General features: G+C 40.0%; 1 protein-coding gene across 2 annotated transcripts in view; it reads right to left on the bottom strand.

Annotated features, from left to right (window-relative positions):
* axin1 (axin 1) overlaps positions 1 to 15579 on the bottom strand; it is a 41941-nt gene that overhangs the window by 20774 nt on the left and 5588 nt on the right. The window contains exons 5-6 of one of the 2 annotated variants that reach the window (XM_034712301.1): positions 11783 to 11968; positions 3660 to 4628 (exon numbers count right to left, since the gene is read on the bottom strand). In XM_034712301.1, coding sequence (XP_034568192.1) covers positions 3660 to 4537 — 878 coding nt within the window. In that variant the 5' untranslated portion in view covers positions 4538 to 4628; positions 11783 to 11968. Of the gene's footprint in view, positions 1 to 3659; positions 4629 to 7736; positions 7912 to 11782; positions 11969 to 15579 lie in introns of those variants that run through there. The other variant, XM_034712300.1, reaches the window with a different exon arrangement.

Below are 15579 nucleotides of genomic sequence, written 5' to 3'. Positions count from 1 at the left end.
ATCCTCTTGTGATGATTTAACTGTATTGAATGAAAAGCTTTGTAGCAGCAGTGTTAGTTGTATTTCACCTTTCATTTTTTACACACTTATCTCCAAAGACACTTTACACCAAAGTGTAAGACAAATGCTAATACACTTTCAATTTTTGTAATGAGATTACGCTTTCTTAAGCAGGAGGATCAGAGTTATGTAAACAATCATTCACAGTCTCATTAATCTGAGCCTTTCAAACAGTATCTGCTGTCATTTCTCTGTCTTATGTATTTTAAGCTGAGACGCTGATTGATTGAAATCTATTTGTCGCCTCAAACTGGTTTTGAACCCCCAGTTTGGTTTGGTGTCAATGTTGGTTTTCTGGAGTCACAAATGGCAGCACTGGAGAGGAGCGGGGGGTTAGCTAACAGCAAGTGATCAAAGCTGTATGGTCTGCATCTGTGGCTAGTTGATTAGCTTGCAAACTAATGAACTATCTTGCTCTTTCTTAATCTCCTCTATCTCTCTTTCCAACCCCAACTCGGTCGAGGCAGATGGCTGTCTAACATGAGTCTGGTTCTGCTCAAGGTTTCTGCCTGTTAAAAGGAAGTTTTTCCTGGCTGCTGTAACTAGCTAAATACTGCGAGGTGCAATGCTCATGGTGGATTAAGGTGAGATAAGACTGAGTCTTATCCTGTCTGGGTGTTGGGTCTCTGTTAATAATTTAACATATATGGTCTAGACCTGCTCTGTTTCTAAAAGTGTCTTGAGATAATGTTTGTTGTGATTTGGCGCTAAACACATAAAGATTGATTGATTGATAGCAATCTAACTATTGAGTTTCCTACAGAATGAGATTCTTTCTGTAGAGGTAGTGGATCAGAGTTGAGTATTTCTTATACATACAAAAGCCAAGACTGTTTGCTCCCAACAAAATAAACCAGTTAACGTCAATGTTCCCATCACAACACCCTGTCAGCTCCTCTGTAGGGAAAACCCTCATATGATGCTGATTCCTACCTGCCGCCATAATCAATATATGACAAACAAACTGACAAGCCAGGTGAGTGCAGACTCTGATCAGGGCCGTCGTAGTAGGGGTAAAAGTGGGACTGACTACCCAGGGCCCAAGTGGGGAGGGAGGGCCTTAATCGGCTTGAAATAAAATGTTTTTTCTGCTACGCTTTTCTTTTGTTTTGTTATAACTGCAATAAGATTACTAAAACTGTCTGAATAAATAAACAAACATTCAGAATTCCATGGCTCCGTGAGATGCGCATCTCATGCCTGAAGTGGGGAACTGTCATATTTTCATTGCATCAAGTGTGGCTGAATCTGAGTGAAAGTAAGCTGTAGGTTTTTAGAGTTTTATTTTACTTCATGAGGTTACATTATACCAAATAATGCCCCCTTTTTGTTATTCAACAAGTCACTTTGCTTCAAAAAATCTTGTTTAAAGAGGTGGACAGTCTGAAGGTCAATTTTGTGCAGTTACATTTGGAGAAATTGTAAAAAAAAAAATATTGATATGTAGCTTAGATTTGAGTCAGTTAATCAGGATAGTTTTAAGCATATATTTTTGTTTAATGCAAATAAACCAGTATTACAGCAGCAATGTTGTAGTTTGTAGGGTTGTAGTCTGTGGTGATGGGGCCCACTGAGATATCTTTTCAGGGGGCCCAGAATTCCTTCGCGACGCCCCTGACTTTGATACCTGCATATCTGTGCAAACATGCACAAAATTAACTTTAGAATTTAACACAGGGCTAAGCTGTGTTTTAGTTTCAAGTGCAACAATGTGAATCATACAGCATCTTTCCAGAGAGTTACAAATGTATACGCACTATGACAGATACAGCCCAGCCTGTATTGTTACACAGGGTGCTGTGTCGCTGTTCCAGGCTACCAATCATACACTAGACAGAGTGGGACTTGTCACCCAAGATGACCAGCACAATAGATGCTTGTCAGAGGACAATAGCAGAGACAGAAAAGATCATTGAAAGAACAGACCAACTTCAGGTTCCTGAGTGAGAGTTGTGATAGACAGCAGGAAAAACAGCCAATCAAATAGAACCGTGGAGCAGTTTGTTTGCAGTGAGATAGCGATCAGCCCACTAATCTGAACAAACAGCTGCTTGACTCATCACACCTGTAGAAGTAGATTACTTATAACAGATGCTGTAGGCTAATACAGCTAGTAGTCAATTTTGGTTACAATCAATAGCATAAGAGCAATAATTAGCTAATGTTATTATTGTCTCCATCTAATCAAAGATCAGCAGGACAGCTAAGCTAGCAGTGGCTTTGTAAGTGGTGTCCAACCTTTGGATTTTAGTTAGCATCTAACTAGTACTCATGCCATTCGTTTACCTACACTGTGTGAAAATGAGTCTGTAACTTAATTACTTAAGGACAGCGCTGAGGTGGTGTGTGCTTTGGCCATCTTTACAATGTTGCAGTGTGAACACAAAACAACAGGGGGAAAATGCAACAATGTAAAAAAAAAAAAAAAAAAAAAAAAGGTTTCGTCTGAATTAGAACAAAGCAAACAAGCCATTGGTGTGAAAACATATTCAACTCATTTACAAGAATCATAAACAACAAAATAGCTTCATCAAAGGAAATTGCAGGGAGTGAGGTAAATGCTAGTTATTCAGATAATTAGCTGCAATTAACACACAGTTGATAGAAAAACAACTGTATCCATGTGGTTTGATGCAAGCGCATGAATCCAATAGTTTCTAATCATTCAGCACATCGATAGTAGACTAAATATTGCAATGGTTATACAATCTGGGCTAATACTTGTAGAAATTTCATTTTTAAGGATAAAAAGAGCTTCTCAAGGCAAAGAGGGAATTATCTAAACCATGCAGTTGCACACACACAATCTTATCTGACCTGCAACGTCACCCCCTGCATGAACCAACAGTGTCCAAAGACATCTTAAGCTGGTAAGGGCTCCTACTTGTAATGACCTTGTTGTCAAGTAGAGATCAATATCAGGAAACATAAAGCATTACAGAAATAGAAGAGTAGTGAGATATGTTTTCACCTTTTAGTCTTGATGTCAGTACAATGAACGTTAATACAAGAGGATATAAAAGAAGATGCTATTTGCCTTAATATATATTTGCAGCTTAAATATTCAAATTCAGAGTAATAGCTGTTAAGGAACTCAATCTCTGTGGCTGTCACAATGCAACATTGTAAAACAAGAGTGGGATCTCTACATTTAATCACAGAAAACAACATCTATTGCCTTTCAGTGCAGACCTCACAGTCAAAAAGCGACTGAAGGTCAACGCTACGGTTTCAAAATGTCAAGTTTAAGCTCCCTTCTGGAAGATAAAGATCACAGAACTCTTTTAATGCAGAACCCTGTCAAAAGGGAACATGATTCCCACACTGCCTGCACCAGAAAAAAAAAACTACCTCCGCCTTCAAACACGCGTTAACTTCTGCAGCCTCTGACATTTCCTCTCCACCAGGTGTCAATACACCACTTTCCTCTTATCTCAGCTGTCTCTCGTGCTACCCTCACACTCTGTTCTCACATCAAGCTTGATGCCGCGTTCTTGGCATTGTAGCGTTTCAGGTTTATTTTTAATTCAGCAGTCTGCAGAGAAATGCGTGCTCTTAAGAGAAGGAGGAGAGTTTTCTACATCGCTGAGAGGATTTACCTGTACTCAGGACTGTCCTGGAATCTCGGGGTGTTGGGGACATGATGTGGTGCCGCCTCCTTCAGCAGCCTCTGGGTAGGTCGGTTGCTCATTGAGGGTTCACACTTGGGCTGCTCTTCTGGCTCGTCCTCATAGCTCAACTCCTTTTTTTCTTTTAAAGGTGGTAAATAACCCGACAGCCCTTTTCTGTTTCCTGAGTCAGGGCTCTGATTACTGTACAGTTTGGGGCTTTCTCCTCCTGTCCGTGTATATTCCAAATAAATGTCAGACTTTAAAAATGAGGGATAGGTGGTTTCCTCCAAGATTGTCTGTATCTCTGTCTGGGCCTGATCAAACATTGCAGGATCAATTTGGAGCTTCAGGACGCAGTCTTTGATGAAGGATTTTGTCGCTGGTTTGATCTGTCTGGAAACAATCCCATTGTTGTCAAGGATGTATTTCCTATAGATAGCTTTAGCCAGTTTTAGCTTCATCTCCTCATTATTCTCATTGGCTTCAAGTTTGCGAAAGCCACTGCACGCAAACCAGAAGTCCAACATATCTGCGCACTCCTCCTGCTTTAGGAACGTCCTAAACAGAAGGATACCATCTTGGTCATCCAGGAGCGAGTGAAGAGATTCTGCCCATTTTAGGTAGGGTGGTGTCGGGGAGGCGCTCCCTTCTGGCTCATACCCCAGGTCTAAGTCAGGTCGCCTGGGTGTAGCCACAGACGCCTCACATTTAAGGCTCTCTGTCTTTGAGGAGAAGCCAGGGTTGCTGTACTGGCGTCCACCACCGCGTACCAGCTCACCTTCCTCCCCTGGCACTGGAGGCCTGGGCGCATCCTCAGTAAAGCTGCCTCCTTCTTCTAAATAGTCCCTTTTGTCGCTTATGCTCATAGTCGCAGCATCCACAAACCACGTCCCGGTAGAGCCCACACTGCAACGCTATGAGATCCAGACCTCTACTTACTCCGCTGCAAAAAAACTCCTGCAAGGAGGGAAAATAGATAATGAGACGCAGCTTCATCACATCACTGAGTAGGGCTAAGCTTTGATAAAGCACTACTATGAGAATTGTTTGTTCTGAAAAAAATGGCAAAATATGCAGCAATACATTTGAAAAACTGAGGTAAAATCATAAGCACAGATGATGCTGGCAGAAGGGAGATTGGTTTTGTGCCATATATCCCATACGCTCAGTTACAACAGAACTGCAGCCTCTGGGGAGATTATCAGACTTTAGCACAGTTTGCATTTGATCAGAATTTCATGAAAAACTTACGACTTTGCCAGTTTCCAGCGGAACATTAAAATTAATGCAAATTATGTGGGAATACAGAGGGTTTGAGAATATGATCCAAGCTACTAGAAAGCGTTGAAATTAGAAAGTGGATTCTTGTTCACTCTTATATGCAACACGTTCTACACTGTTGGTTAATTATGTGGCTGTTTACACTCTGATGCGAGGAATACACTCTTTAGAAACTGCAGTACAATGCTGCTGAACTTATGGTAGATTAAGTGTTTTAATGCAATTTAAAAAGGAATCACCCAGAAATAAATGACACAAAAATACACTGAGATAAATTCCATGCATTTAACAGCATGTGACTGCATTTTCTGCAGAACATCTGACAAGCCCTGCAAAAATTGAAAACTAAAGTCATTAGGCATGTAAAGCAGTTTTATAGTTTATAATTGTGCAGCACTGAGTCACATTCACAGTTATGTGGGTGTGCTGTGGTAATCCAGGCCAAGAGTCGTGGCTTCAGTGCAGTCTGGCTGTGAAGCTGCTCTCCATCAGGCAATAATATGAATATGTCTCCTTTGTATGCATCGGCATATCATTACTTTACACAGCTACTCCAGATTCATCCAAATGAGCGTGAGTGTTTCATCACAGTGGTGAATTCACATGAGGTTTACAATATGAACTCATTAGTAATGCAGCCTTAGTTCCCCCTATTAATAGCTGATATTAGCATTACTGCGAATGATACGCAATCAATCCCTGTTTCATATTCTCTCCTCCATCCATTTCCCTGCCTTCATGCTGCATGGTCAGCTGCAGAACAGCATGCTGAATGATTTCAGGGATTGAATGTCTAGTTCAAGGACACAACCTGGTCCTTATGAAATGTTGCTGAGCAAAGACACAGTGGTGCCAGTATATCCACCTCTACGCCTGCACACAAAGCTTATGATTAAGCTCCCAGATACAGAGTGAGTTACCATTTTAGTGCTGATTTCCTCTTGGAACAGCAAAAAAAAAAAACAGCTTTTCTCAAATTGCACTTCCATGACAGCTGTGGGCAGGACAGCATGGTGCCAAGTAATGGCATTAACCAATCAAAACAATGAGTGATTTCAGATTACATTCTGACTCTAAATCCTCTTAATATCTACAGAAGTGGGCATTTGTGAACAGTTTTTGCATAACATTTTCTCAAATAAATTGTTTAAAGCTGCTGTTGGTCGTCACAGAGTAAACTCTGTTCAGAGAGAGGGACTTCAAATGTGAACACTATCTCTCCCAACCAGATTTCCTCTTAGCCCCCCAACACAGATCGGCGTGTGCAGTCATGGTAGTGCCGGACTCATAACCAATCAGGAAAGAGGATTGGAGATTAGCTATGATTGGTCCGTCATAACGGGAACAAGGGTAATAATAACATTACTTGATACTAGTGTTGTAGTACGAGGAGGCTGCTTTTATCAGGTCTCGGCCTCGTCCTGGAATCGAAAGCATTCTTACTCGGTCTTGTCTCGGTCTCGGACTGGGCGGACTCCGTATTTTATATTATGACCGGCCGAGAACACCACTGTTGCACTCTGTGTCCCTGTCATTACTGTGATAGGAGAAAAAACGAAACTTAAGGAGTCAAAATAAAGGCAACAAAGACAAAACAAAACCTTGTTTGTTGCTGTCAATAGTATTCAAAGCAAACTTAAATGAAATAAACAGAAGTCTTTTATTTAGTTAACTCTCATGATTATTTTTCATTGATATATATGGTCTTGGTCTTGTCTCAGTCTTTCCCTGTCTTGGTCTTGGTCTTGACTCGGTCTCGATCCCTAAATTTCTTGGACATGTCTTGGTCTCGGTTAATGTGATTTTGACTACAACACTACTTCATACAAAAGCATTGGAAAACGCAGAGATTTCGCAATAGTCTCAAATTACACCACTTACTGATGAGTGTTATGACCTTTTCTCCAAACCCAGCAGAAAAAAAGCAACGTTGTTTAACACCATTCCTACCAACAGCAGCTTTAATGTTGTCATCACGTTCACGAGAAGGTTGGCAACACATTTCTCTGCCTAATCCTTAGGTGTGGGCAGCACGTGCACTTTACATGAGGGCGAGGTGTGCTGGACTAATAGACTATGATAAACACATCATGTGTGATATTATAATATAAGCCTCTTTAATGGCTGGTGAATCAATGTCCTAATGAAAATGTTATTTAATTCATATCTCGATTAAACGAGCAACCATAATGCTTCACTAATGTCGGCACGAGAGTCGTTTGGTTAGCGCGTGCATATTTCAATTAACGCTCACAGGTGTGTGAGCAGGTTTCACAGAATATTCTGGAGGCTTAGGCGTCAATTATGTCCGGTCACGTTCAGGTTCAGCAGAGGTCCTTTTTGTCCTTAAACTACATCCGTTTGTTCCTCTGAAGTGAGCCTCTCATCACATTCATGTCTTGGCCTCTCCAGAATGAGCAGAACAGCAGCGGCGAGTGGGGGAGGGGAGCCAGAAAGAAACTCCGTACACACACACACACTCACACACACTCTCACACACACTCTCACACTCACAGCCAGGCCTTTCAGCAGCCGACCGACAAGTGCACAACTTTGTCACACTCCTCACCTATTAATATCTTTTCTATCCCCGCTAACAGCCGTTCAGACAAACCCATAACATAACCACCGCAAACATTTCCCCTCCCGTCAGAGGACACAGAGGGAATCCCACATCAATATCCAGAGAAGATTTACAACCAGCAAAAGCGATGGCACCTATCTCCCGACTACCGCAATCCCAATCTGAGCTGGGAGAGGAAAAAAAAGTGACATATACTTAACCGGTGGAAATCTTCTTGCTGCTTTCGGCTGCATCGGACATGTGGACCCGGACAAGTCACCGTGGACAGTGACATAGTTGCGAATTGCATGACTTTAAAAATAACAAAGAAAACAGTCCGCTCTCCACCTCTCCATGGCTGTCTCTGGCTGTCTGTGCGGAGCCAGCCGAGGCTACACAGACAGCAGATGATGCACAGCGCCTCGCCCGTTCACTACACACATTACTAGTGTTAAGAGTTGGTACATGTGATACACTGATTTCTTTTTTCTCTCCCGCTCTTTAACAATTCTCCAAGCAGAATTCCATATTTCTATTTATTTTATTATTTAAAGACCCTGTGAGGAGTTTTGAACTGGCTGAGAAACAGACAAAAAATGATACTGATGCCTCTTTATAACCTTCAATAGCAAACAAGTCCATCAGCAGCAACACTGACACCTCCTCTGTTGTAATTTTTAATGCCGGAAACCGCCCTGGGGGGGTAGGTGCCAGACCAGATGATGGACATCTTGCTTCAGAAATAGCCTTTATTTGACTGTTTTCATGGAAAATAATCACATTGCCTGATAATGTTGACTGTTGAACACAACAGGATGAGGCTTTTGTTGAAAACACTACTTTTGCATTTACAGGACAAGAGATAAGAGTTATCACTTTGTCCACAAGGGGGGCGCCAGAATCGACACAAAACAAAAGTTCCTCACAGCAGCTTTAACTACTATTTTTTAAATGTAAAAACTACCTCTGCTCAGTGGCGGAGCCAGACAGTTTTGACCTGGGTGGCAAAACTGCGGCACTGACTGTTAAGGGGTGGCCAGGCGTGGAAAACATTAGGGGCTTACCGAAACCTAGTAGGGTTACCTCCAGTAATCACATCTACTTTAACTTCTTTTCATAGAATAATTTAACAAATGTTACAAATTTGTAGATTTCTAATGTTAAGATTAATAATGTAACTCGACAGAGTGTCAACATTTAAATCTGCTGAACTCTTTAAGGACTCAAAATGAAGATGATTGACCAAAATCAAAGCATCAACAAAAATAATATTCAAATGCAAAGAAACTACTGTCTCTGCAGCTTGAAACACAACAACACAATGACTGATTTAAATATAAGTAATGCCTCTGAAATGGCAAATGGCCAATCATGTTTAAGAATTTCAGGGTGGCCACTGGGGTGGCCAATCAGTTTTCAGAGGTGTCCATGGTCACCCCTGGTCACCCCCTGGCTCCGCCACTGGCTCTGCTACTCACCACTGCACTATTATCATATTATTTTAGCCTGTACATATTAGTCATGCCTATTTGTTGTTCTTTTGTATTTATAGCTGATGTTATTGTTATTATATTTTTATTTTTATTTGTATGTCTTATTCTTATGCCTTGTACAAAGAGAGCACAGTTTACCAAAGTCAAATTCCTTGTGTGTTCAAGCATACCTGGCCAATAAAGCTGATACTTATTCTGATTCTGATTCTGAAATATTAAAATTATACCCTGAAGAATAAATCAAAAATAGGGTTGAATTATCCTCTTTCTAGCTTCAATGATGACAATCCCCCATGAGATACTTTTGATTTATGTAAAAGGTATACTGACTTATTCGTTTTTGTATTAAACTGCTATCAATCAAATTCTAAACATTCAATCTTTTTTGTTTACTCTTTTAAGCACTGTATTTTGAATATTAAAAAAACTACATGTGCCTTTTGGGATTGTATCTTATTGTTTATCAGGGGTTTATTTAACATTTTTTGTACTAGAGCAAACTGACCTTACGATGACTTAATCCCCCATGAGATACTTTTGATTTATGTAAAAGGTATACTGACTTATTCGTTTTTGTATTAAACTGCTATCAATCAAATTCTAAACATTCAATCTTTTTTGTTTACTCTTTTAAGCACTGTATTTTGAATATTAAAAAAACTACATGTGCCTTTTGGGATTGTATCTTATTGTTTATCAGGGGTTTATTTAACATTTTTTGTACTAGAGCAAACTGAACCAATGACCATGTCTGATTATCCCACTAACAGGTCCGGATCTAAAAAAAAAAAAAATGTGGCTTCAGAGCCAAGACAGGGTACAGACTCTGACATGGGTCATGCATTTGAATTACATTCAAAAAGCAAACCAATGAGAATTACACTCCAGGATTTAAGTGCAGGATTTAACACGCTACCACTCTACTGCCAAGTTCAAGAGGCAACACTCTGCAGTTAAATTTACAGCACAATAATAGTGGAATAATAACACTATTCATTAGAATAAGAGTAGCCTAATGATAATAACAGTAGTACATAAAAGCTATTGGCAGGACCATCTTCTGTCTGGCAGAGCATTCTAGTGTGTTTTTTTCTGGTTGATTATATGATAGAAAGTCCAGCAGACATGGTGAGATTCACTTTTTCAAAATGACACAAAACTTGTTACTTTCCATATTGATCACTAAATCGCAATTGTCTTACCTATGTCTTCAATCTCCTTTCCTGCACCAGCAAAATCATCTGAATAAAGTTGAAGTTAAACCAATCTCATTCCGCCTTTCAACATTTGGTGCACTCCCTCTCTTGCTCATCTGTCAACTTATCACTGGTGCAGTTTTGCCAAAGTTACGCTGCATTATGTTCACACAACCAAAACAACCAGAGGCAAACCACTCATGCTGGATCTATGGAATGTAAACAATTTCTTCTTTTGGCTGAGAGATTGAGAACAATGTCTGCTGATGAGCCTGACAGCAAATCGTGTTATCAAACCACACCTTACACCCTTCAGATAACAGCCTTACCCCCTTGTTTGGGGCCCCTTTGGGTCAGACATGTGAGGTATAAAAGCAGATTTGAGGTTTTTAGTTATTAATACAACAAGGTTTAAAGTGAAAGAGTTAACCTGGCTGGTTGGGTGCGTTGGAGACAGAGAGTCAGCAGATTTTGTTCCAGACAGCTTGCCACTGATGACTGATAATGTTTTAAAGGTTGTAAAGTGCTTTCATCAGTTTGATCAGCATGCCAAGCACACGTTTTATCTCTCCTTCAGATGTGTTTACCACCAGGAAGTTTCACAAGAAAAGCTGATAAGTTGTAAAACACTTGTGGTAAGGTAAAGGAAACTCCATCAAACCTGAATTTATTACCTTTTTTATGACTTACTACTGCAGATACCACCACACGTACGATCATTCCAAACATATTTAATTGATAATTGTTTTCCATATTCCTCTGATGAAAACACGCATCAAGGAAGTATTCAAATTGTGCAGGAATTTGCGCCACCTGCTACAGTCCTCTGCATAGCTTATAATGTAACATTTTTTAACAGCCTTAAATATATACTTGTTCTCCTTTTGAAGTTGTTAGCATGAGGGTAAGTCATAAATCAGGCACACAAAGTCACAATACTTAACATTTATATGTCTTGAAACAAGACATTGAATGCAGCAGTGTCTCAACTCAGAAGTAGCTTAAGCTGTCTTGATGAATACACTTGACTCTGTCACTTCTTTAAGTGGCGACAGTAAAAGCACTGACGGACAGCACAAATGAGGCAATAAAGCTTGTTTTCAGTTTCAGTGCTTGCATTTTAGGCAGTCACACAGTTTTACTGAGTCCCAAATGAAAGGCTAGTGAAACCATAAAAAGATGTGATTATACCTACTTAGATCAAACTATTTGGGAGTGAGAGAAAAAGCAGGAGCACAGATTTCACACTTTGTCTGCTCATGTTGACTTCATTTCCAAGAGACCTGCTGAAGTGTGCAGCTCACTCACTGCTGATTACATTCATGCCAGCAAGGTTAAACATCAACCATAAGACTGTTTGAAATATTGTTTTAATCAAATCTAAACGTTCCATTATCATCAACCACTTTCCTTTCAATCAGCATGTCTGCACATTAGTTCAGCTCATTTAATCAAAGCCAGTCCTTCTATACCAAAGAAACACTGCACACAAGACTGTTTCAACTAAACAGCCTATCACATGGTCATATGAAGATAGTGGAGAAAAGGCAGACTTTCGTACAAATCAGTGAGTCTTACCTTGAGTTTGATTGTCAACCTTGCACGTCCTCCTTTAGCGAATCCATTTATTGCAGAGTCCATTGTGCGGTTATTTAACAAAGCAAGCTTCATTGATGGTAAGGTCCTTCTCATCAACGTGATATGAGCCGGCTTGGCCAAAGCAGAACATCGCCATGATAGTTTGTCTCTGCCATCCATTTGATCCTGAAGGAGAGGGCACATTTGTTATACATAACTGAAAAGAACAAACCGTATGTTCATTTTCTACTCATATAGATAATATTAACACAGGTAAATCTAGACAGAATCAAACCAGGAACAACACACAGCATCATGTACTTGCATGACACCTATGCTAGCTGTGAGAGCACTGATTGTTCCCATCATACAAGGTGTCTCTATGAAGCCAAAACATGGCAGTTGCCATATTGGAAATGCTGACTCCAACTAACTTAAGACTTCTCTAGAAACCAGCAAAGAGGTGGGGTAATGGCCATAGCATGTAGCATGCTATGTTGTAGCAAAAAATGGTAAAATCAGCCCTGCCTGTTATAATGCCTAATTATCCATAACTCTTAGCCTCTGTCAAAGTGGGTGTTTAAACACAAGGTCTCCTTAGCCTTAGTCCATCAAGGACACTCAAGAAACTGCAGTTTTTTGGACCACAATGGCTTCCTTTTTCAACACCAGAGGTTGATGCTTAGGTCAGACCTGAGTCCCCTGTTTACCACTTAGAGCGTTACAATCATCTGTTCTCATCGTGAAACCACAGCAGCCAAACTTAGTTTGGTACAGCTAATCTCGGAGCTGTGTTTATCATCATTCATGTGAAAATGTTTGCAAGGTACAGTACATCCACCAACAACCCTTGCAATCTATAATTGTAGAAGTTGACTTTAAAGCAAATAAAATTGAAGAAATAGGTAGAAAGCCCCAAAAACATCTGCAACTCAGGAGGAATGATGCAACAACACAAGAGTTATCCCAGATCAGCCAAAACAGAGGTTATCACACAAGAACAGAGTGTGATGTTGGCAGACTTCTAACATTCTGAGGTTTAAGGCTACGTCACTCATGATGCATGTGCTCAAGTACTGCAAGTGAACTTTGGTTGGAAGTTAAAAGTTGGGAAACTTAATGTTGAAGCACTTCATACCCATAAAAACAGAATTTAATTGTTCTTCACCAAGATAACTATTCAAAGTATCTCTATGGATGCAAACAAGAAGTTATAGCTTGGATTGGAAAAAAATGAAAAATAAGGCATTTTAGCTTGTATTGGCCACCCAGTAGGTACATTTTTTACGGTAAATGGCAGTAAAGAAATAGTTTAGAAAAGCAATTAATAGAACTTGTATGACCAGAGGGTTGGTACATTGAATCTCTTGCACAGCTGCAAACCTCTGGGTGAGGAGGGTAAAAGAAAAACACTGCTCCATTCCTGGGCAACTACAAACAAGAAGCCCTTAAGCGAGTGGCCGAGTGGAGCTGCTCAGCACGCAGTGGAACAATGAAAGACGTTTTAGCTGTTCAGCTTTGAGGTGAGATTCAGAGAGTAAGTCCTGGTTATTTATGGAATCAGTGAAGCTCAAGGAAAAGTGCAAGAATCTTGTGATGATGATAGTTGTGAAAAGGCTATAATAAAGGCTATTAAGAGTTTTGTCATTTGTTTGTGATGTCTTTACAATGATATAGAAAATGGAAATCCTGTCGCTTGGATTCATACTTGTGTAAAGGTTTCATAGTCTCTTTGGGAACCAAACTATTGTTTCTCAAATATTTTGCAGTTGTTAAATGTCAGGCTGTAGTTAAGTAGTACTAGAGGACAACTTCATGTCCCCAAACTTAGTCCTTTCACTTGTCCTTTGTTCCATCTGTCAGTGTGGATTTAGACCTGCTAGTAGGCCTTGGCTGAAAAAGGCTTATCTCTTTTGAAGACTTACTGATGAACAAAAAGAATACTCCCATACTGAGTCTGACAATAAGTACCTCTGTGTTTCAAATAGTTGGTGTTCAAAGAATTCAACAAAAGTTAAATAAACAAAGAAAAAGAAGAAACATGACAAGGCATTTTTCAGAATACTTTCTAAAATTGGAGAAAAAAAAATACATCAAGCCTACAGAGTGAATTGAGACACTGTTTTTGGGAGTGATTAAACAAGTTATTAACATAAAATAAGTTTCAATCAAAGGGTGTCAGGAATATCAAAGCTATTTTATGAAAATGATTGAAAGAGTAACATCAAAGACTGTCAGAAAATGTAGTCTGGAGTCCTGCTGATTTTCTTTGTCCTGGCTGAATATGTCATGGCTAACAAGCCTTGGAGTGGATTAGGCACAGAGGATTGAGCAATTTGCAGACTTGAGTTTATTTTGCAGGATATTCAAGCTCTCAGAACACCATATTCTCGCAAGAGGGAAAATCTTATTAAAACAGCCCATGTTTCCTATGGTGATATAATACCAAAGACATACATCCGTAGCCATGTACCAAGTGGCGAAAGTACATTGTCAGACATCTGCTGGCTTGAAAAAATTCAAATTAATCTAAGCGTTCAGTCTGTCGCGGTCTTCAGTCGTCTGGTCATGGGATGCACATTCACTGGTCAAATCAAATGATGTGCTTCAGTTTTGATGCGAGGGAGGACACAACAAAACCAGTATGGCACTGTCATGAAAAACGATAACAGACATAATAGACTGATAAACAACACAATGGAAAGTTACAGGTAATCCTAGTTTTCATCCTCAGAGATTGAAAAGCAGACATCATACCTGCTGATTTACCTTACTGTGTTGTTCTTGATTTTGTTGTGTTGAATCGCAGGCTACTCCCACTGCTTTTCTATGGATCGAGTATAGTCCTTCGTAGTCTGCAGTGAAGACTGCCGCCATCTTTAATCACAACAGAGTCCATCTGTCGATGGTTCTTCCCTTTCTACCCTCTCTTTCTCTGTTCCAGTCCCTCTGTTCCAGCCCTCTCTGTTTGTTGTGGGGGGTTCTTATTTTCTATCCAACATCAAACCACCATATCGACAGGCTCATGGGCCGCCCAGTAGGGGAGCAGCTTGAACAAGCTGCATTGGCTGTTGTCCTTTTCAAAGCCGCAGAATATCTGAGCATATTTATTGCTCTAAAAATGATACACATAGCCCACAAAAATACGATTTCGGCTCCCAGGCCTTTGATTTCCACAATCCTGGCCTCAGAGCTTTTCCATGATCGTCCCTGAATGCATCTTTTTCCTTAAATGCTCAAATAATTGGATTTAGAGCTCTCTTTGATTGAGGCCACATCTGTGTAACTACTTACAAATTCATCAACGAGTCGATTCTGGTTATTTTAACCAAACAAAGAAGTTAGACATTGTTTTGATGATTTCTAAATGTTTCATCACACAAAAAGTTAAAAAAAAAATCATCTTCTTTTCAAACAAAGCTCAGCACCATTTTTTTAAACTCAGCAAGTGAACTCAATCTTAAGACCACATTTGTGAAGTACTGCATTGTCATTTGGCAAACTCTCTCCAGTTATGCATTTTATTTAAAGTGACACCTCTGTTTTGTCCCTTCTGCTCTCTTTTTGCATTCAAAGCCTGAATGCAAAGGCGAATCTTGTTTATTGTCACTGTTTTGTTACGCCAAACTCTTTCAGTGAACAATAAGAGGAGTTGAATTTCAAAATGGTAGATGCTCTCACCTTCCTCTCCTGCTGTGTGGCTCGCTGGATCTTGTTTCTGTGGTCCGCCATGACTGGGCGCAGTCCCCTGCCTGCCACTGTGTAATACTTTCTCATACTCATAAACCTGTTTCTGA

The sequence above is a fragment of the Notolabrus celidotus genome, chromosome 20 (genome assembly GCF_009762535.1).
Source record: "Notolabrus celidotus isolate fNotCel1 chromosome 20, fNotCel1.pri, whole genome shotgun sequence".
Classification (NCBI taxonomy): domain Eukaryota; kingdom Metazoa; phylum Chordata; class Actinopteri; order Labriformes; family Labridae; genus Notolabrus; species Notolabrus celidotus.
This window is presented reverse-complemented; position numbering and strand designations above follow the sequence as displayed.